Raw genomic sequence first — 23538 nt, forward strand, 5'->3', positions numbered from 1 at the left:
CCGCTTGGCTGGAGCCTGTGAATTCATATTTTCTGAAAAGCTTCCCAGGTGATTCTGACATGCAGTGGGTTTGGGAATGATTAATTTAAACCACTTGCTTAATACAATGAGAGAAATTTATTTAAAAGCACAGGACAGAGACCTAAAAAATAAAAACCTAGGCAGAATGTCAGAATAATTTTGACAGCATACATTATAATCTTCCTTTGGAAGGAATAGGAGCAATTACCTAACTTTCCACAGTTAAACTGCATAATGATGCCATAAGAATAAAGTAATGCCCACAGTAGAGAATACATAGTTTCCAACTACTTAAAAACAAAAAAAGCTGGTGAATAACAGAGAGAGCTAGAATTAAATAATTTATTATAAAGAAATGTTTCTCCAAAATCTGTTTCATCAACATATAGAATGATATTTTAATGTATTCAGAATGGGAGTAGGAAAACTTTTTACATTACTATGAAAGACAAGAATGAGATTTAGGTAATAACTTGTAGTTCTGTGCCGTAAAGAAATCTGGTTTACAAAACAGGAATGCTGATTCAACAATACACCAGGATGGCCAGTTGGAACTAAGCTTTTCTTTCATTGCTCCAAATAAAAGGAGGAAAAATGAAATGTGAAATATACTGACTTTACAAGTTTTCCAGATGTCAAAATTGGTCTGGTTGATTCATTAATCAAGACGTTTAAAAATTCAATTTTCTACTCCTAAGTAACCAAATGTAAATCGCTGATCAGCAATGAATGAAGTAAAGGTAGAGCTCAAATTCCATCCAATTATAGTTTTAAAGTGTATTATTTCGAGGAGCAAGTCCTTCTCCTGGCTGAGTCGACGAGATTTCCCTTCAAGGAACAAGTACATTTTTAACAGATTCGGGGACTCGACTTGCATAGTAGTCATAATTCCTCAGTGTGGCCAGGACGCCAGCTGAGTTCATGTGCTTCACCTCCTTGTTATACTGAAGGGCATTTCCATGGATATCGGTTAACTTGCCTATGGAAAAAACATCAATACAATGTCAATGGCCGATCGGATCATTATGTTTCTAGTTATTTCTAAGAGCTTCTTGCTTCCCTATATAATAATATCCATTGAATTCTGGATAAAATAAGGAAGATAATGTGTGACCACAAAGGTTAAGTATTAATTCACTTGCAATTTAAGACTACAGAGGAACTTGACTAGCTAAAGGCTAAATCATGATTTTTTCTCCCTGATTAAAATAATTTCACTTAGTATTTTCAATTTATACTTCTCAGTATCAACTAATTTCTCCTTTCCTGGAGTGATTACGTTTCCTATTGGTTATACTCCATCACCCACGATTCCCGGTTTCAAAAGTGTTTTCTTCATTCTACCATTTATTAGTAACACTTTATTTGGTAAGAGTTTAAGTGAAGTATGTTCATAAAACATAACTGTGTTATATTACAGTCTCATTTAACACTCTAATGAGAATGGATCGTGATGAATTTAACTTCCTTGTCATGTAATATGCTGAGATATCAACACAATAATGTACCAGGAGAAATGATAAAATAAAAATCAAGTGTTTAAGAGTAGATGTGATCTGATGTCTATTTGAATTAGAAAAATCATCTTGCTATGTATATATCTGTAGTATTTTTGCAGGCAGATTAAAAAAATTCCAACTCTATGATCTTTAAGCGCTAGCACTGAGACATTTACCAAAAGAAACTAATGATGGTGATGATGAATATTTTACTTTTCAAGAAAAAAAACCCCTAAAAGCATTAAAGCCATAAGTTAATAAGGGTTTAATTAAATGAACTGTGTGCAGATCAAGGTCCAAAAGAGAAACTATAACTAAAGGAAAATGAATTCACTGAAAATCTACTTTCTCACCTATGAAATGCGAGGCTTAGATTGGATAACCTCTAACTTTCCTTCCATCTTTTATATCCTAAGAGTCTAGGTAAAGTAACATTACTGAAATATCATGTCCTAGCATAATATGAAAACTGTATAAAAACTGTAATTCCCCCAAATAAAATGGACTAACCTCCCACAGCATGTAAAATGACTTCTGGAGCACAGGTATCCCACTTCTTACATCCAGGACTTGCAAATACATAAGCAGAGGCTTTGCCTTCAATCAGCTGAATAATCTGTAAGGTCAAGAGAATAATTATCCCTCAACCATGAAATAACCGAGGTACAAATAAAGAGAAACTGCTTGTTTCTATCAGTGTATTTCAATTCCTCTGTCAGACTTGGGTTAAAGCCTTTAGCAGGTGTAAATGAGTATTACGAAGAAATATACAGAATACATGCATAATAATGTAGTCATCTGACGGGAAAAAAAGAAGTCAAATAAGCTACAAGGAGGATATCTGAATGGTCTCTATATTCTAAGTTAGTTAAAATAAGGTTTTCTTTTTTATGCTGTTTTTTTTTTTCTTACAGTAAAAGCAATATATATTTGTTGTAGAAAAAATAAAGCTTTTTCATCTTGTAAAAATTTGACCATCATTATATAAAGGATACAGAAATATCAACCAGCACAATAATGTATAGGTTATACTAAGTCCTAACAGATATGCTATGCTGACTAGTGTAACAAGCAGTTTCATAAGTCTCTGTTTCGGCATCGTATCTGTTGCTCTTTCTGCTACCACAGTATGAATTTTAAGAGTCATCTTGGACTTCCCAGGCGGTCCAGTGGTTAAGACTCCGTGCTTCCACTATAGGGGGTGCGGGTTTGATCCCTGGTTGGGGAACCGAGATCCCGCAAGCTGCACAGTGTGCCCAAAAATAAATAAATAAATAAAAATCAAATCAAATCAAATCAAACAGTCATCTTACTAATGCCTGTAATATTCATACAAAACTGAGGTCACTGAGGGACTTCCCTGGTGGTCCAGTGGTTAAGACTCCATGCTTCTACCGCAGGGGACGCGGGTTTGATCACTGGTCAGGGAACTAAGATCCCGCATGCCGCGTGGTGTAGCCAAAAAAAAAAATATCTGAGGTCACCGATAGAAACCGCATGACTCTCAGCAGTAACTTGCTATCAGCCTTTCATTAGTTGCTTGACTTATTTTTTGGTTATACTGTAAAGTAATTAGTGCTGTAAAATTCAGACTTCAAATATCGAGATGAAGAGGCCAGCCTGGGAGAATGAGGAGAGCCTCAGTGAACACAAGGTAACCAGCTATTCTTTTTAGGATTCCTGTATTCAATGACACGTTCAAACCATTAACCCGTGCTGCAGACTTCTGAGTAAAAGCTGTCTCTTTCCTTTAAGAAATCTGTGTCAAGTCTTACTATGTGCCAAGAACTATGCCAGGTATATTTTTTGAGGGAAGAGGGACTGTGGCTTTCGTCAGATTCTCAAAGAGGTCCTTGATGCAGAAAAGTTAAGAACTGCCCAACAAGGTCTTTGCAAGGAGAAAAGGTGGGAGCTGTGTAGGGTGGGGACTTTGCTCCTACGGGGAATGGTACCTCCTTGGGAATAAAAGAGGTAATGGCATTTCGTAGTTACAACAGTAGGGGCAAAGAGAAATCATATTCCAGTGACTATCAGGAATATATTTTTACTTTGAAATGTTTTACATTTTTTTTCAAAATACTGCTATTTTTAAACTTCCATTTTTCATCCTCTTATAAGTAAATGCTTTTAGAGGGAGATCACTTTGGAAGCTGCTGTAAAGGCTGGTTGAGGGATGCTGACAGGTTTCACCTAGGGCACTGGCGGTTGAGATGGATGAGACATTAGGGAAGAATTAAGAAGATCTATAGGTAGGATCAGATTGATAGGATGTGAGGCAGGAAGGAGGCTAGGATAGCTTTCAGATGTCTGGCTAGAACAGTTAGAACAATGGCGGTGCCATTAAGCAGATAGGAAGTAGGGAGAGGAACACATCTGGGGGCAGGTAGAAAGAGGATGCGTTCCAACTGGGGATGCCAAATTTGAGATACCTGATGGATGTCATCATGACAACCAAGGGGCAATCAGATGAGAAGAGATCAGGGATGGAGATCAAATTGTGTTCCAATTCACAATGTTCTCAGGAGGATGGGAGCCTAGGTGAATGAATGGGGTAAGTATCCAGAAAGGGGCAGGCAGGCCCATCCTGGAGTCTATAAAAGAAAGGTCTGGGAAGTAATCCAAGAGGGTTCTTGAGAAAATAAGGACTGGCAAGAGGGCCGGGGTCTTATCCAAATGGCTTATCACTGAATTCTCTTAGATAAAAAAGACTTGAACCACAACATTTAAAAAAATTCAGGGAATTCTCTGGTGGTCCAGTGGTTAGGACTCCATGCTTCCACTGCAGGGGGCACAGGTTTGATCCCTGGTTGGGGAACTAAGATCCCACATGCCACGTGGTACGGCCAAAAAAAAAAAAAAAAAATTCAAATGTTGCTGAAATGTGTCTTTAATGGCAAATTACAATCTTTAATCTCTTCTCCCAAACTCTTATTTCACATTTTGTAACAGCTCAGTATTTCTTTTAATGATTCAGTTGCATTTCAGGGTAGATGATGGATGGATTTTGGTACCTTATTTCCTGCTCCTCCCACTCGCAGCACATCATCAGGGTTCATAGCAGCAACGCAGTCCGTAACCAACTGGCTGTTATGGGACCGGGTAGTTGTGATAATGTGTTTCCCGGCAGGCACTTCTTTCAGCTGAAACCCGAAGGCACCTAAACCTAAAACTCCCCAGATTGTTCTCCCCAACACAGCATCTGGTCCTGCCTATGTAAATGGGTGAAACAATGGCAAAGCTTGTCATCATTTGGAGAGAAAGGTTCGCCATAAATAGAACATTTAGTTATATTAGCAACATGATTTTTTAAAAATAAAAACATGATAATGTTATAAAGTACAAAAGCAGTATCATCGACAAAGAAATTTTCCTGAGAACATCAACTGATTATTCTCATTGTTGTTTTGGTTAATAATTGGGTTTCAGGGAGTTCCCTGGTGGCTTAGTGGTTAGGATTCTGGGCTTTCACTGCCGTGGCCTGGGTTCTATCCCTGGTCGTGGAACTGAGATCCCACAAGCCACACAGCACGGCCAAAAAAAATAATAATAATTGGGTTCCAAAGGTACGGAAAGGAACTTCTGGTTATTCCCTGGAGTCTTCAGGAAAGGCAACATCACATACTGATTCCTGTTCCTTTCAGAATTATCCAACAATCTCATTATTGTATTTGAAAATAGCTGTTTGCAAAAGGTACGTAAGTCCCCAGGAAATGAAACACCGTGTATTGATTACTTTTCATTGTCCAAGGAACAATAAGGATCACATTACTATGGGAATAGGTAATGGTGATAATATAATAATGCTGCTATAGAGACAAAGCGAGTAAATATGCCGATACTGAAGAGAGGCCATGTATAATGGGGTCAGGGTTAAAAGATTTTACTGACAATTGTGGTGGTAAAATGACAATGACAACGCAATCCCAGAATCTGTATTTTCCTTTGCAGCACTCAAAGAACTTTCAGCCACACTGTTATAACTATACACTTCATATAGAAAAACATAACTGGTATTTCATGGAAAGTAAACCTGATGCAAAAAAAGATTAACACAAAGTCATCAAAATACCACTATCTCAATAGACATACAGACATATATTTTTACTTAATACTAAACGTGTACCACGCACCACACTAAGTGCTTTACATATATTATCTCATTTAATCCCCAGAACAGTCCCATGGACTAGTATTATCACCCTTATTTGAAAGATGAGAAAAATGAGTTTTGGAATCATTTGGTAACCTGACCAAGGACTCTAGGAAGATCATAATCAAACTCAGGCTCATCTGTGTTCAAAGCCAGTATTTTTCGGGACCTCCCTGGTGGTCCAGTGGTTGAGACTCTGTACTTTTACTGCAGGGGGCGTGGGTTCGATCCCTGGTCGGGGAACTGAGATCCCATATGCCACAGGATGCGGCCAAAAATAAATAAATAAAAATTTTTTAAAAAGCCAATGTTTGTCGTCACTAAACTAGTGGACTACCTCGGTTTACTTCTCAAAATGCTTTCACACACATCATCTTATTTACCTACAGCAGTACTCTGGGTGCTGTTATAGTGAAATATGCTTGGGCTGCAGGGTTGGATTCCCTGGGAAGCAGACTCTGAGATAGGTAGGGTGTTTATTAAGGACTGCCCTTGGGATCAACACCTGTGGAAGGGAGGGGAGTGGGCAGGGGGAGAAACCGAGCTGTGATGCAGACACGACCACAGCTTCAGCCAACCCCATGGGGAGCTCTGGAGCCAGAATGGCTCTTCAGAGTTGTACCAAACTGGGGAGAACACATCCCAAACTGGGATGAGATGCCAGGCCTTTACACCCCTCCAATCATCAGTCACTAGAAATGGACTGCCTTGGGAAGGGGCGTGTTCTTCACAGGTGAGGCAATCCCCGAAGAGGCTGAGAGCTGAAGGCTTTGTGCGGACAGCACTCCCAGCAAATGGGGCAACACAGGAACCAAAAAACAAGCACTGGGGGCTCAATGTATGTTCGAGTGCTTCCCCTCTTCCCTCTTGAGTTCACACTGTAGGAGAGGCTGGAATCGGAAAAGTACAGAGAGGCTCTGTGTGCTCGTTATGCTTCAGCTCAATTGCTGAGACTAATTTCATGTGCTCAAGAAACCTATTTATTAATTCAGCTCTCCAGTTATTCTGAAAACGAAAGGAAAGCATACTAAATAGAGGACATGAGCATTCTGGTCCCTAAAAACTCAGATGACCTCTGTGAATGAATATGTCAGCAAAGAGGATGGGACCGTGGAATCTGGCGCCCGGATGAGGTAAACGCAATCCCCTGAGGCAGCCAGCTAGCCTTCCTCTGTGCTCCTGATCTCTCAGCCTCTCTTGCTGACTCCCTCCTTCAGAGTTCCCACACCAACTGTCTGGGGGTGAAAAAGGCTAACATTTTCACCTTACTGATGAGTTCAGTAAGATTCCTAATGGTTTAGGAGCTACCTCCGATATACAGACAGACTGGGTTTCTCTGCACTATTCCATGCTCTTTCCTTTGGGTGCGTCCCAGCTTCAGTATCTGTGAGAAGCAGTAATAAAGTCTGAAGTGTAAAAAGTCTTTTATCTGGCTCAAGAGAGCAATAGAGAGCAGTGGCTAAGAGCTTGGACTGCAGTGTAGATCCCAGATCTGCCATTGACCAACGAGGGCAGGTGACTTGTCTCAGTTTCCTCTTCTTTAAAACAAGGATAAAGGCTTCCTTAAAGGATTTTGGTGAGTATCAGAATGAGATAATGCCTGTGAATCCCTCGAGTCTGTCAGTACACAGTAAGCTCTTGATAAATGTTAGCTATGATGATCATGACTTTAAATTGGACATGCAGCCTTGAAAACTAACAACAAAGCTAAGCAACTTTTCTCCTTGTTGCAACAAATTTTAAGGCATAAGCAAGAGAGAAGGAAGAGAGAAGAGAAAGAAAGTGTACAGAAGGGAATGTGGGGAAGGGACAGGTAACAAAGGAGAGAAGCAGAGCAGGTGAAAATGAGCTGGTACCTGGGATGGGCAGTGACTCCTGGGGTACCACAGGTTGCCCACCTCTTTTCTACCCACTAGTGCAGCCAAAAGCCTAGCTATTTTCCTCACCTTTGCTTCATTCCTGGGCTCCCTTAACTTTTGATTTTCATTGTTCTGTGGAAAATGAATACAATTTTTCTAATCTTAGAAAGAAGTGATGGAAATTGTTAACAACTCCTAAGCGCTTAGATCTTTTTTTGATAAAAGGTGCCATGCACTGCAGTATTATCTATGAATTAAATGCCCCTATTTCAAGTATCAGTTCTAGCTTGCTTTAAAGTTTACATGATGACTGCAAACTTGTGTCTGCGTATAATACTGTATAAACATTCGTCATATTTAAAGAATTAATGGACTCTTAAGCAGCTCAATATGAGACTTTCCCAGTAATGAATGCAAAAATATTTTTGCTGAATAATCGTAAGATGCACATGATTATAAATAAAAAGTTATAATCACATAAATGATATTAAAAAAAAACAAATTTATCTTAGAAATAGAGATTAATCCTGCTCTTCATTCAAATTGGAAATTCAGAAGTAATAGTCCCCACTCTGGTTACTTTGTTTCTCCAAAGTTCTATCAAGGTCACACTAATGTAAATACCTTAAGTATTTTATTGCAACAATTTCCAATTTAACGTGATCTAACAGTATATTCCTGATTTGGAATTACATTAGCCTCTTACTTCTAAGGAAGACAATTTCTTGGGAGTATAGGAGAAAGTCAAAGCAGATTAGAGAGACAAAATGAGAGAAAAGAGTACAAGAACATATTTAGTTAATGCTGACTATAATTTAGGCACTATGTAGTATTACCTGCAAAACAACATGGCTAGCCTCTTTTCTTGGTTGAAATGGTTCATTTCTTCAACGTGCTTCAAGCACCACCTGTAAATCAGGTGTCTCAATGACCAAGCTAACCAAGAGCCATATCAGTAATTCCCAAACTTTTGCTTATGATTTGAATCATAAGGCATACATTAAAAATCTGTGCAGGGCTTCCCTGGTGGTGCAGTGGTTGAGAGTCTGCCTGCCAATGCAGGGGACACGGGTTCGAGCCCTGGTCTGGGAAGATCCCACATGCCGCGGAGCGGCTAGGCCCGTGAACCACGACTACTGAGCCTGCGCGTCTGGAGCCCGTGCTCCGCAACGAGAGAGGCCGCGACGGCGAGAGGCCCGCGCACCGCGATGAAGAGTGGACCCCGCTCACTGGAACTGGAGAAAGCCCTCGCACAGAAACGAAGACCCAACACACCCAAAAATAAATAAATTAATTAATTAAAAGGAAAGGAGGGGGGAAATTGATAAAAAAAAAAAAATCTGTGCAAATCATACAGTGTGTCTGTGTACAGTCACATACATACATACACATTCCTGGTATCAACACCCCCCAGAGGACCTGATTCAGTACATCTGGGGTATGACCTGGGAATCCTTACTTTGAAAAGCTCCCCCAGATGATTGCATGTGCAACCAAGCTAGAAATCATTGGATCAGATAACATTAAGAATCATATAATACCATAATTATTTATCTAATAAAATATTTTGGTATCATTTATAGTAATACCTGGTAGTTGTAATATGGCTGGTTAATAACTCCTGCTATGGCTTTTCCTTCATAAGCAATTCCAATAAGAACTGTTACATTGTCAAGAAGACCTAAAAAGAAGAAATTCATATCAATTACATAACTTTCTCAGGTTATGACTCATCATCAGCACATCAATGGCTCCAAGTTATTTTTGCAATAAAGGTAAGGAATTTGCAATGATTCATCCATGATTAAACCTACTTCTGGCAAAACACACAAATTATGAGAGTTGGCCAGGGACAGAAGTAGGGACTACGGCCACTTAATTGAATTGATACACATGGTCTCATTAGTAATAATCTGTAAACCAACCAAGTAAATCAGCCATAACTCCTCAGCCATCATCATTAGATTCCTCTGTGCCCCCCTCTACCACCATCTGACTCACCTCTGCCTGCTAGATCACTCTTGATTCCAGGATTACTCTCTAGATTTGCATTTCAAGCCTCTAAATTAAGATTTCTCACAGTGGGGCCGATGGACTAACAAGCAGCATTAGAATTAACTGGCTCAATTTTTTCAGTACAGATTCTCAAGGCTCCTTTGCAGAGCTAGTGAATCAAAACCTCTGGAGGTTGGAGTTGAGAGCTGAACAAGCTGTTTAGGTGTTCTTACACTCACTAAAGCTGCCTAGAGCTCCCCTATTTCTCAATGGATTACAGAGACGTTTTCACACGTACTACGGGATTCACTCATCGTAGATATGTCTCATCCAAGGACAGAGAGAGTTTTTTCTAGGAATTACGAGACAGTTTTGTTTTTTCAGCTGAGAACCAATATAAGAAAACCTACGTTGATCTTCCTCTCAAAAATAAGAATCTAAGCTTATGCTACGCTCCTAAAACCTACCACTCTGGCTCTGAGCCTGGCACTTCTCACTTTAATGTTGCCGACTTTATTTTAATTTGCTGCTTTCTAATTTTGCTCATCTTAGATAATTTCAGGAAGGAGAAATATTGCACTGTGTTTCAAAACCCATCTTTAGAGGTGAGGCTGTGAAGTGAGACAGCAGTTCTCAGAGGAAGCGAGTGAGGGATGGGCATGGGATGGTGGCAGAGCAAGGCGATACAGTGACACTTTTCATCATTTTTCTACCCAGTAAAGCTGGGGGTTCAGTATAGTCCCTTTGGTTACATCGGTTTAATGTTAGTTATTTTCATCTAGGGGACATTAGGATTGTGGGACTGGTGGAGTATGGGGGGGTGGTATTTGAAGGAGATTAAATGTTTACAACTAAACATCATATATTAGTCCTACTGCTGTCAAATACAAATATAAAAGAGATACCAACCTTCAGTATATTCCTTGGTACCATCCAGAGGATCAACCCAGACCACAAGCTAAAAAAGAGGAAATGTCCAAATTGAGCATCTAAAATTTAAAAAATTGATTTAAATAGATAAACTAAAACTACCTTTTTTTTAATTTTTGAAACTATATTATGGGTGGCTTAAGCCAAGGTCATCAGTTTTGTAATAATTAAAAAATAATAGTAAAAAAATATTTTGTAATAAAATATTAACACAACATTGTAAATCAACTATACTTCAATAAAAAATTTTTTTAATATAAAATGGTTAACTGGTAAAAGTTTATTGTTACCTGAACACTAAACATGTGGCCATGAACATCCTGGGCTCTAGATGGTGATATAAAGAAAACTTGAAAGTGGCACCAAAAATGTTTTGTGTGGATGCTACTCATTTTTATATATAAATGTTGATTTAAGATAAATGATGACAGTCTGATTATCGTAAGGACACACGTGTATACGGCCAAGAAAAATGAATGGTTTATAAAACTGGCAGTAGCATAAAAAAGAAATCCCCTCTTCTTAGGACTTTTAATATGATTCAGGATACGAAGCCATTAACCACTAGATGCTTGATGTAAATTTGTGAGGGCATATTTCTGACGGGAGGCACCACATCTTTCTTTTCTATACTCCATATCACAGAACAAAGTGCCCTACTCATAGTAAGTGCTCAACGAATGAGTGTTAAATAAATTAAAACTCAAAAATTAAAGAAGTTTGATAGTTATCTGAAGTCATAGACTTAATTTAAGCAACTATAAAAAGCAAGGGGGGTAATTTTTATGGCCTTCCAAAAATATAAGGTAGCAATCCATTTCATCTCCTTCCAGCTCCAATTACCAATGAAATGTTTTACTAAATTTACTAAATAACAAATTACCAAATTTACCAAATTTACTAAATAACAAATTAGATTTTCTCCCTAAAAGTATTTTGTTTTTTGGCTGTGCCACGCGGCTTGCGGGATCTTAGTTCCCTGACCAGGGACTGAACCTACGTCCCAGCAGTGAAAGCGCCGAGTCCTAACCACTGGACTGCCAGGGAGTTCCCCCAAAAGTATTTTTAATAACAGTTTTAGAGTGAAGAGGAAATCAATAGGATGAGAAAATGAACTCGAAGTTAATAGGTCAGACATCCCATATGGTTGCCAGGCACTTATATGTTGGCTCTGAAATATTTGAAGTTCCTGGTTTCCCTTGTTTTATAACTACCAAGTTTTCATCATGATGGCAAATTTTATTTCCTTTACTACGACAAAAACTGAAGATAAATAGAGAGTTAAGTAATAACATGGATCATACGTCTTCCTCTTTGATAGCAGTGTACTGTGATGGGCATGGTTGCTTCAGTATCTCCTCCCACTGACCATCTTCAATCAGCTCTTGATCCACGTCTTCAGGAGGCAGATCCTAAGGCAGAGAACACTGATGATGACCGAAGCTGTTTCCTGTTTACAGAATACCGTTTGTCTCAGCAACAAGAAGAAATGCAGTATCATAGTTTTCACTAGTCCCTCCTGTTTACCATTTCTATTTAGAGCTTTTAAAGCACACTGAACAAAATTGCGAAAACAACCACATATGGCTCATCAAAGTTGATTACAAAGGATCCCAACTTCATTATCCTGAACAAGGATTAAAAAGAAAAGAATTTTTAAGTAGTATACACTTATTTACACAAGTGACTCTGCCATCAGCTATGTCGAACTCTCAAATACATGATGTCAATTCCTTCACCTTCACAGTGTTAGTCTTTGAATAAGTATGCAAATAAGCCTTAATTAAAAACAAAAAAAAAACCAGGAACAATAAAACCCATTTTATTCCAAAGTTCTAGAACTCTACCCATCTTATACTTTGTATGTGGAACGTCACAACAATAACCATATCATCTATGGTCAAGAACTGACACATCTGGCCTAGAAATAAACCAAAATATTAAAAGCAGGTATTTTCTGAAAGTCCAAGAACCATGATAGTTATTTTTGTGTTAAAACACAAAAATATAATGCTTGAAATCATAAAAGTGGTGTATAACTCACTAAAGGGGCAATTACAAATCCATACAGTAAACAGGGATTAAAAAAAATATACGATAGTCTTACCTCTTCCCCTATAATTGTTAGTTTGGGGAATTTCCGTGCCAAAGAAGAGCATATGCTCATTTGAACTAATCGGTCCGCCTTGGTCTGCAGGTCTGTTGCACAGGTCTGCAACAAAGAATGCACATTTTAGCAGAACTAAGTATGAAATAAGTTGTTCTTTGATGCCTCATGCGTGATTATCTATATCCATTTAAATTACACTGTCTGTTTTAAGATTGATCGAGCTTACCATCATATGAGTCAATTTCTTGGCTTGGTTTTTCTCATGGGATTTATAGTGGCTAAAGTTTGGAAAGGAGCTTTTAAATTACTTAGAACATTTTCTCCCCCAGTTCACAAATTCCTTTTATAAGATCTCTACATTAATCTTTTGCTTAAGCAGGTTGACAGACAGGAAATTCACAATTTTCAAGGCAGTTAATAATAACAAATAACTCTTTAGTTATTTAAAAGGTATTTCTTATATGGATCCTTCTATAAACTCCACTCATTAATCCTAATTTTAATAATTCAAGAGGTCCTCAGAACAATTTGTTATTTCTTATTTCAAAATTTTTATTTCTAAACTATAAAAAAAATAAAAGTGAATGGCAGTAATATTTACTACATAACTCACCTATGGCACTCAACTCAATCCATAACTCACATAGTCACACTTGTGAAAGACAGTGACCACTTCCTTGGTTAGCTTGCTTTCAGAGAATTAGGACATGTTGCAATTTATACATGCCTGTTTAGGTGGATTTACACATTATTTTATCTTAAATAGCAGATCTTTCGCAATACTTCGTAATGAGATAAGGAATGACTACGAAAATCAAACTCTTTTCTGCCACAGTGAAGTCTGCTGGTTGTCTCGATGTAAAGAACAATTTTGCTAGAATGTAGTGCCACAAAGGCAGAGATCTTTGTTTTATTTTCGAAAGAACTGTGCCTGGCACACAGTAGGTGCTCTGTAAATATCTGTGGAATGAAACTACTTAAAAGAATTGTTGAAATTGAAGATTACTTACCTATCAATCAAGTTTAGAGACCACTGCTCCAGAGAAAAAAAGACACATTGATAGCCATTCAACTCTATGAGGAAAGCTCTCCCAACTCTTCTCTAGGATAAGATATTTCCTGCTCTTTCTACCGACATAGTGCCAGATCTCACCATTCTAGATACTTTGTGTGACAAATCTGTTTTTGCCCTGTCTCTTTTAAAATGAGGTGTCAACAAGTGGATATAAAGTACTAGAAGTGTCTGACCAGTAGAGAGACAGTGAGGTTATTATCTTTCTTTCTAACTTGAACACTGTATTTCTATTAATCTTTAGCTATCAGCTACAAAGTGGTCCATCTAATATAATCACAAGAGAAAATCAATTTAAACAAAATAAATAATGCTAAGAGAAAAATATGCAAAGATATGATCCAAAATATTGGCGGTGGTGGCCTAATAGATGATTTTGTACTTTTTGCTATTTTTCTCCACTTCCTGTGTTTCATAACAGAGAAAACAATAAAAAAGAAAAGATAGTAAGATTAGTAGCCTTCTGAAAGTAGCTGTTTTACATTGTTGGCTTGTCATTGAGCATGTATGTGATCAACTAAAACCTCTTTTTCACACAAATTTGAATCAGACTCCCCCCTTATTACTTGAACATTAATATAGGACTTTATTCCTATTGTAATATCTTGTTGAATTTGGCCCACCTTTCTCAGAGTTTGCAACTATTTTGAATACTTATTCTGTAATCCAATACAACAACTAGCCCTTCCAGCTTCATTTTATTGACATATTGGATAAGTATCCTTTCTACATCCTCCTCTTCCACAACACTTTTGAAAAGATGCATTCAACAAATTTTTTAAACTGTACGTAACTTAATGATTAAAGAGAAAAAGACAGTCAGGAGCAGAGTCCTACGATCTGTCACCAATGACCCTTTTCCAGATTGAAAGTGAATCATGAATAAAATTATGGGGTAACATTGTTCACCTAGTTATAAGTACACCTAACAGTGGCTCAGGATGGGGGATGAGAAATATCATCTATGTATTATAAATAGCTTGAATGCTTTTTGAAAATGGAAAATGAGGGACTCTAACAAATTTTTTTTTAAAGTTGATTCAGATCAATTTTGATTTCAAAATCAAGATACCCTATATCTATTTCCTATACTATTAAGCCCATAAATCTATCAAAAAAGGAAATGAGATTTATTTCACTAGTTCTTGTGATTTTTATTCTTAATTTTTAAAAGTAGTTATGTTGAATATCCTATAAGTAGTTCACAGGAACTTATTTCTAAGTTGTTTTTTACTTATATATAAGGTCTTTTTTTTTATACAAATAGCCTTAAATAGATGCTTGACTAATCATAAAGGAGTGTCTTAACTACATCTCTATTTCAAATCATTAAAATGTTTATCATATCCTAAAATTTTCCCACTTGGGCAAAATTACAATACAATCTTCCTTAAAGATTATGACAAAAAGTCAATATGTGGAAACTTACACTTAAAATTTGTAATATGAAATAATCATCAAATCTTGTGGAAGAAATTATATTTTAAACTAGAACACATGCATGGTGGGACTTCTTTTAAGAATCAACTACCACTATAAACTATCTTTCTGTTAATTTACCTAAGTTTTTAATGACCATACTGGAAAGAAAACCTTTGCTTTAGGTTTCTTTTCCATGCAGAAAAAACATTTTAAAGCTTTGAACATAGGGGATACTTATTTAAATGCCAGATGTTACCAAACATGTCAAGTTCACCAAGGACTGCACGGCTCTGCATGAAGTAGATTACTTCAGGATATGAAGCTTGGTTCCAGCGCTCTGGAGCTAGACAGCAGTTAGAAGGCCCAGTCATATAAATAAAGGTTTTGGAGGTAGGAAGTCTGGAGTCCTCTGCAGAGCAGAAATGGAGCACATTTGAACTAAGGGTCTTGCAATCTCCATAAGGGAGCCATTGACTATTTCAACTATTAAAGTCTGTCCAGATTATTATATCCTGTTAGCTAAACCTCAAGGGACAAAAACAGAGTCGGTATGAAATGAGATGAGACTTTCAGTACCTTCTCCACGATACCCAGGTCTCCTTCAGCAATAACATGCCTGACTATCGTTCCTGCCTTTTGAGCAATAGAATATGCTGAAGCCACCAACCGCATCAACACAGTGTGACTGGAAGCCATGATGTGCCCTAAAGGAAAATCGAGAGAAATGTTATGTTACTTTCAAAGCCAACTGCTGGTTTCATTTACTTGAATTCAATTCAACACATTGGTATTGAGTGTTTACTTGGGACTGCTTCAATTACCTGTGTAGATTCTCTGATAAACATTTACTAAGAGAGACTTGGAAAAAGACTCCATTTCAGCATTAGTTCTCCCAATAAATTCTATAGTATTCTTTCTCTCTGCAGATGGGACATTTTGAGGCATGGGGGTAACTGGCCCAGGACTATGAACACATGAAAAAGTTTTATGTATGACGAGTGTAATGTGCAAAGGCTGTGGACGGTGCTTCAGGGGCTAAAAAATAAGGTATAATAGCTGCCCTTAAGGAGCTAATATTTTGGTGGGCTGCGGGTAAAATACTGTAACCTAATGTCTATAACATAAAACTGGTAAGTGCTGACAGAGGTATGAAGAGCATAAGGGACGTGTGTGTATGTGGGAAGTAATTAAAAAGGGGAGGGACTGCATGTGATTACATTTCGTTTCTGAAACTCAATGAATATTCCTTTAGAGATTAAATAAAATTTAGTCTGCTGGTTATTGACTACCATCCTCATCAGTAGCAAAATCAAGAGAAGAAGCAGCATAACCCCTGGACTGAAGACCAAGCATTTGGAAAAATAATGAGTGTCAAGCAGCCCCTGGCCCAATAAAAAATGTGAAAAAAACAGTCTTTAGGATCAAGCATTTTCCTTTTTGAAAATACAAATTCAAATCCTGCAATTTTATTGACTGCTTTGATGCTGGGATACATCACCCAGATTCCCTCTGGGGTTGAAGGACTTACTTCCCCAGCTGCTGAGAGGGCTGCCAACAGATGGTCTTTGGCTGCCACCTTTCTTTAGGAATTCATCTGCTAAGAAGAGTCATTTCACCTGAAACTGGTCAACAGGGGGGTGTAAAGGCCATTCCTCACTCCAGCTGGACTGCCACCCCAATTCTGATGGGCCTTCCTAGCTTCCAAATTCCCAGTGGGGTGGGCTGAGCCTTAGCTGGGACTGAATCATGGTCCAACTGCCCTCATCCCCCATCCTGTGCCACTGTTAGGTGTACTCATAACTAGGTGAACAATGTTACCCCATAATTTTATTCATGATTCACTTTCAACCTGGAAAAGGGTCATTGGTGACAGATTGCAGGACTCTGCTCCTGACTGTCTTCTTCTCTTTAGCCATTAACTTAAATACAGCTTAAAAAATTTGTTGAATGCATCTTTTCAAAAGTGTTGTGGAAGAGGAGGATGTAGAAAGGATACTTATCAAATAAGTCAATAAAATGAAGCTGCAAGTCCTTAACTTCTTTATAGCAGTTCAGATTACATCCACTGTACTTCCTTCTCTACCAGTTTTACACCTTCTGGGTTGTAAACCACTAACTTTTGTAAGCATGTCTCTCTGAAAGCTTATTCAAAAACAGGGGTTAAAGGCACAGGCACTGAAGCTTACTTCCTGTGTTCAATTCCTAGCTCTGGCACACATTAGTTGTGTGACCTTGGGAAAGCCACTTAAATTCTCTGTGCCTCGATTGGTAAAATGGAGCTAGCAATAGTATTATAACATAGAGTCATGGTAATTATTAAATCAGTCTCTGGCACAAGGTAAGCACTCAATAATGCTGGCTAACCATTATTACAATGATTATTCTCATTGCTGGCTATCCTGCAGGGACATTAGGGCAGCATTAAGGGCAAAAAAAATTCCTATAGCTTCTGCCACATTATTTTGACTCTGAGGATATAATATTACCAATATGACCCAGAATCACAGCACAGGTTCTTTTTCATAACGTTCTGGGCTTGAGGCTTGGAGTATGAAAAAAGGTTGTACAACATTTAAGGCAATCAACCTAATATCCTATCATTTAAGGAATCTTTATAGCTGTCAACATGGCTAGTTCAGAAGGACAAAAACAATAGGAATCAAATGATCCATTTCTTCTCATAGCCTGGGAGAGGTATCTTGAATTCAATATAAAGGTGGTGAGCATATGAGGATTAGGTTCTTAAAATAAATTATGAAATGGGAACCCAGGGGGAGTGCAGTAGTATCCGAGTTGAGGAGATAGAGCTGGGTGTCTGCGGAGGCCAAGATGATAGGAGTGTGCAGGGCAGAGTACCAGAGAGACCTCTGGAGATCTGCTAATCAGTGCAAGCTGGTGAGGAAACTATCTGAAGCCGGGGCATGCACCTCCCGAAAGGAACAGTAAGTGTGATCTTCAGCGCTCACACGGCTTGGGAGCTCATGCGCCCACTAGCCAGTGGGAGACCTCATCATTCACAGGACACTGGTTAGAGTAACACACATTGCAGGTGGGAATGTAAGAGGGTGCAATTACTTTGGGAAACAGTTTGGCTGACCCAGCATTCCACTCCTAGCTATTTGCCAAGAGAAAAAAAAGTGTAAGTCCTCACAAAGACTTCCTCATGAATTTTGTTTGTTTGTTTGTTTGTTTGTTTTTTGGCCACACAGCACGGCACATGGGATCTTGGTTCCCCGGCCAGGGATAGAGCCCGCGCCCTCTGCATTGGAGGCGCAGATTCTTGACCACTGGACCGCCAGGGAAGTCCCAAGACTTCTTCATGAATGTTTATAGCAGATTTATTTGTGACAGACAAAATCTGAAAACAACCCAAACGTCCCTCAACAGGTGAGTGGATAAACAAATTATATCAAATTATACACTTTAAATATTTACATTGATTGTATGATAATTATACCTCAATAAAGCTGCCAGAACCATAAAAAAAAAAAAAAGAAAAATAAATAAATAAATAAATGGTGAGTTCCCAATCAAAATACTAAGATAATTTATCTTTTGGAACTTGACTATAACAGAGCAAATTCTGACAAAAAGAGTAATGAGCATATATCAAAATATGATATAAAACTATAGTAATTAAAAGTTTAGTCCTGGGCAGAATTTGAGAGACAAATCAATGCAATCAAATAAATTCCAGAGATAGATCCAAATACACTAAAGGTGATAATTCAAATCATGGAGGAAAGTTAATTGTGCAAAAAATGGTGGGGACAATTGCTAATCTTTTAAAAAAGTGTTGGAATCTTTTTGCCTTCTTTATATCAATGTATATTCCAGATCAATGCATGATTTTAAAAGTAAAGAATGAAACTATAAAAGTATGGGGATAAAACATGAGTGAAATGTTTTATAAATTTGGAAAAGCACTTTTAAACATGACTAAAACCAAGAATCCATTATATACTGATAAATCTGAAGGCATAAAAATTAAAATGTCTATATAGCCAAAATACCATAAACAAAGCAAACAGATGAGTGACAAAATGATAACAAAAATTTGTATCACATACTAGACAAATGTGCTAATTTTTGTTACATAAGGGGCTTACATATATCAATATGTAAAAGATGAATGATCCAACAGAAAAATGTGCAAATGACGCCAATAGGCAATACTTAGAAAAATAAAAGCAAAGGCCATTAAATCGTGAAATGCTCAATTTCACTAATTATGAAAAAAATGCAATCTAAAACGATGAGAAATGATTGTTCATATGTAAGACTGGCATAGATAAGAAAGTTTGCCCAGTGTTGGCTGGAGTGTGAGGGAAGATCCTCCTGAGCATTATTAGCGAGGATGTAAAGTGGTGAAACCGCTTTTTTGAAAATCTTATTAACAGTAAAATGTACACATCTTTTAAACTAGCAATTACATTTTCAGGGAATCTAAATAAATAAAGCAAGTCTACAACCAGAAAAGGCAGTAGGAAGAATGTCTGCTATTTTAACGAAATTTAATTTTAGGCGTAAGACAGTCTCTGAATTTGGATGCACTAAAGAACCCACCGTCTAAGTCTGCCTTGTTATTTCAACGACATATGGCCATAAAAAGACCCCGGGGCACGAAAATAACAGTACAGGTAAACAATCAAAATGCTGACACTCAAGAATCTAGGTCCGAAATCGGAATATCTGGAGAAGTACTCTGATTCGCGTAATTTTTTTTTTTAACATAAATCCTTCGAACCTCTTCATATCTGTGCAGAGGGGTGGAGTTAGGGGAACAATAAACAACTCAGATCTGCCTAAGGCCCTTGCGCTGCCCCGCAGGAGAGAAAATTACTTACAGTGACAAGACTGGCACCAAGTCAGACGAAAGAGACTTCAGGGGTAACCAAAAAAGCGTGATCAAGCAACAGGTCCCCCGCAGTGTCCAGTACAGCGCTTACCCTCCGGGGATAGGTCATCAGTGGATGCAGACTAAACCCACCTCAGCTACTGAGCATGCGGGAAGTTCGGCGCAGGCGCAGAACAGCTACTTTGCCACCGCCCGGTCTGACTCCAGACCTGCCGGAAAGCTCCGCTTGTCCGTGTTTTCTCCAAGCTTTCCAAGATTTCCATAGGCGCCAGTCCCCTGAAGTCAAACCGAAAGGTGTATTAAGTAATCATTCTGGTTTCAGGTGTCTTCCAATACACTTTGTGCGCACAGTTTACTCTTAAGATGTTTGTCGGGTTAGTGATACCGCCCCGTGGCGGCAGGCGGCTACTTAACCTCGAAACCTTACGAGTCCGTGGACTGGCTTCAGGTGGTCCACGACGCCCCTACCTCTGTTCCCCCTAAGAAAACTTTATGCAGAAGTGTTTTACTAGCGTTTATTTTTTATTTTTTATTTTTTTAAGCATTTATCAGGTTCCTGAAAGGGTCTGTGACCCTTTCATTCGGCTACTGATTAGTCCTGGGAGATTTTCTCTCTTCCTCGTCGGATGTACCGTATTAATTATTTTTGTTTGTTTTTTTGAAGCACAGAAAAAAAAAAACCCAACAACCTAATTACGACTTTTATTGCACTGCCAAAAGTAAAAACAAACAAGCAAAAACAAAAATTTCCTGTTTATTCATTTTGGCTTTCACCATATATTTAAGGAGCACACTTCTTGTGTCTACCTGTATTTTTGTGTGCATGTGGGAGCCGACCTGCGGTGAGAACAGCAGAGCGAAGAGGCAATGGTCTTTTTTTTTCAGTATTGAAAAGCAGGGCACTGTGATTAAAATATAACAACATAAAATAAGATGACAGAGTTAATAGCAAACATATCAGTTATAACAAATGTAAATTGTTTAAACTCATCCATTTAAAGAGAAATTCTCTGATTAATTAGAAAGCCAAACCCACTGTTTCATCAGAGTAGAATTCAGGGTAAGAAAAATTATCAAAGGGAACAGGCGTTTTTTTTGTTAAAGGTATCCTTTATATTAATAAAACTACTTTATTTTTAAACATTTTAAAATTAAATAACCCATCACAACATTCTCGTTGCTAAAAAACAATCGAAAAACCCCACAACAATCTGTCCAGGCCTTTTCTTTTTTCTTATTTTCCTAGTTTCATATGCTTTATTTTATTTTCACTTTAAAAAAAAATAAATTTATTTATTTTTATTTTTGGCTGCATTGGGTCTTCGTTGCTGTGCACGGGCTTTCTCTAGTTGCGGAGAGCGGGCTTCTCATTGTGGCGGCTTCTCTCGTTGCCGAGCATGGGCTCTAGGCATGTGGGCTTCAGTAGTTGTGGCATGTGGGCTCAGAAGTTGTGGCACACGGGCTCAGTAGTTGTGGCACGCAGGCTCAGTAGTTGTGGTGCATGGGCTTAGTTGCTTTGCAGCATGTGGGATCTTCCCAGGCCAGGGCTCGAACCCATGTCCCCTGCATTGGCAGGTGGATTCTCAACCACTGCGCCACCAGGGAAGCCCCATTTTTTTTATTGGGTAAAAGATTCATTAAGTTCTATAGTGCTTTACAATTATCAAAAATTTTGCACATGGTTTCGTATAATCCCATAATAACCCTTTTTTCCCCTACTCCTATACTGCCCCTTCCCCTTCCGCTCTCTCTGCTGGTAAGCACTAGTTTGCTGTCTATATGTGTGTCTGCTTCTTTTGTGTTTTATTCACTAGTTCATTGTATATTTTAGATTCCACATATAAGTGATATCATAACAGTATTTGTCTTTCTCTCTCTGACTTATTTCACTTAGCATAATGGCCTCCAAGTCCATTCATGTTGCTGCAAACGCAAAATTTCATTCTTTTTTATGGCCGAGAAGTATTCCATTGTATATAGACATAACACATCTTATCTATTCATCTGTTGATGGACAGTTACGTTGCTTACATACCTTGATAATTTTGTAAATAATGCAGCTATGAACATTGGGGTGCATGTATCTTTTCCAGTTAGTATTTTTGATTTTTTCAGATACATACCCAGCATTGTTGGATCATATGGTTGTTTTGTTTTTAATTTTTGAGAAACCTCCATATTGTTTTCCACAGTGGCTGCACCAATTTACATTCCCATCAACAGTGTAGGAGGGTCCAGACCTTTTCTTAGAACTTCTGTCCCCAGATTGGAATTTTGCTTTATCTTTCCTGATAATGCAGAGCCATACTGCACCATCTGGTTTTGTAGGTTAGACAATTAGGAAAACTCTAAGAGCAGAATACTTACAAATTCTTTACAATGTTTTCCCCAATACTTTACAATTGTTTTAGCTTCATCTAATTCAACAGCAGTTCTTGTTTTTTAGAGACATGCCTTTACTAGATTCTTAAGAACATCAGCTTAGTTTTCATTAAAAAAAAAAAAAAAAAATTGGTTTGGGAATTCCCTGGTGGCTCAGTGGTTAGGATTTTGTGCTTCCAATACAGGGGGCATGGGTTCAATCCCTGGTCAGGGAATTAAGATCCTGCATGTGGCAGGGCCCAAAATTAAAAAAAAAAAATTGGTTTCAGGGAGAGGGTGGTTAGTGAACAATTTTCACTTGTGTGCTCTTCTGTAACTCCCAAAGTTTTGTAATTAGAAAGAAACAATAATTTCTATTAAAAAAAAAAAAAACAACTCACCAGAGAGCGGTATCAACAAATGGCTGCCATTACATGGAGTTCTAGTTTGAGAAGACTTTTACTTACACAATCTCATTTGATTTTCATAATAACTGAGTTGTCAGACCATTTATTTTATTGTTACAAATAAGTATAACAAAATTTACCATCTTAACCATCCATTGGTTTTTATAATTGTATAATTACACAGCGAGTACAACTGGCATAAGTTCAAGGATAAACACAACTGACTGTGAGCCCAACAGGTGGGAAGAGAAGTGTGCGGGTGTCCTAGAGAGTAGCCTTCTGCTCTGATAGCTCAGTGTACCCTCAGTGCAGGTTTTAGGAGTAAACAGAGAGCACTGTTGCATTCAACAACACGTTATGTGGAGGTAGGTTGTACTCGCTAAAGCAGTGCTTCCCAGTAAGGTAGCCATTAGCCCCATGTAGTTGTTGAGCTCTTGGCAAGCTGCTAGTCCAAATGGAGATGTGCTGTATGTGTAAAACACATAGCACATTTCGAAGACTTAGCATGAAGAGAAAGAATGTGAAATATCATACGTATAATTAGCATGAAGAGAAAGAATGTGACATATCATACTTATAATTTTTGCTAATTACCTGTTGAAGTGATAATATCTGGGTTATACTGGATTAAAGAAAATATACTTTTAAAAAAGGCAGGCCGCTGTGATTGATATATGAGCCGGTCGCGCCTGTCCCAACTCCTCCGGCCCCTGGGAATCAGCCCCGATCCGGGGTGGTTATCGCGGGGACGCGGACGTGGCCCCGCCCCATGCGCCTCCCCGCCCCCTTCCCTGCCCCTTCCCCGCCCCCTTCCCCGCCCCCTTCCCCGCCCCGCGCTTGCGCACTCCCGCAAG

The 23538-nt window shown here is 38.4% G+C and overlaps 1 protein-coding gene across 6 annotated transcripts; it reads right to left on the reverse strand.

Annotated features, from left to right (window-relative positions):
- Positions 1 to 98: 98 nt before the first annotated feature.
- Positions 99 to 23398, reverse strand: BPNT1 (3'(2'), 5'-bisphosphate nucleotidase 1). Of its 6 annotated transcripts, XM_082395262.1 has the most exons (11): positions 23279 to 23398; positions 20008 to 20192; positions 15635 to 15762; positions 12562 to 12666; positions 11759 to 11866; positions 10434 to 10482; positions 9119 to 9210; positions 7617 to 7661; positions 4532 to 4729; positions 2031 to 2136; positions 99 to 1000 (listed from the first exon to the last, which is right to left on the reverse strand). In XM_082395262.1, exons 3-11 carry the CDS (start codon positions 15752 to 15754, stop codon positions 852 to 854), a joined length of 972 nt encoding a protein of 323 aa, XP_082251388.1. In that variant the 5' UTR covers positions 15755 to 15762; positions 20008 to 20192; positions 23279 to 23398; the 3' UTR covers positions 99 to 851. The 6 variants fall into 6 exon arrangements, with proteins under 6 accessions (XP_082251388.1, XP_082251387.1, XP_082251386.1 ...); XM_082395261.1 differs by lacking the exon at positions 23279 to 23398 and having other exon boundaries at positions 20049 to 20262; XM_082395260.1 differs by lacking the exon at positions 23279 to 23398 and having other exon boundaries at positions 19906 to 20042.
- Positions 23399 to 23538: the final 140 nt, after the last annotated feature.

This window comes from Balaenoptera borealis (assembly GCF_965194805.1).
Source record: "Balaenoptera borealis genome assembly, chromosome: 1".
Lineage (NCBI taxonomy): Eukaryota > Metazoa > Chordata > Mammalia > Artiodactyla > Balaenopteridae > Balaenoptera > Balaenoptera borealis.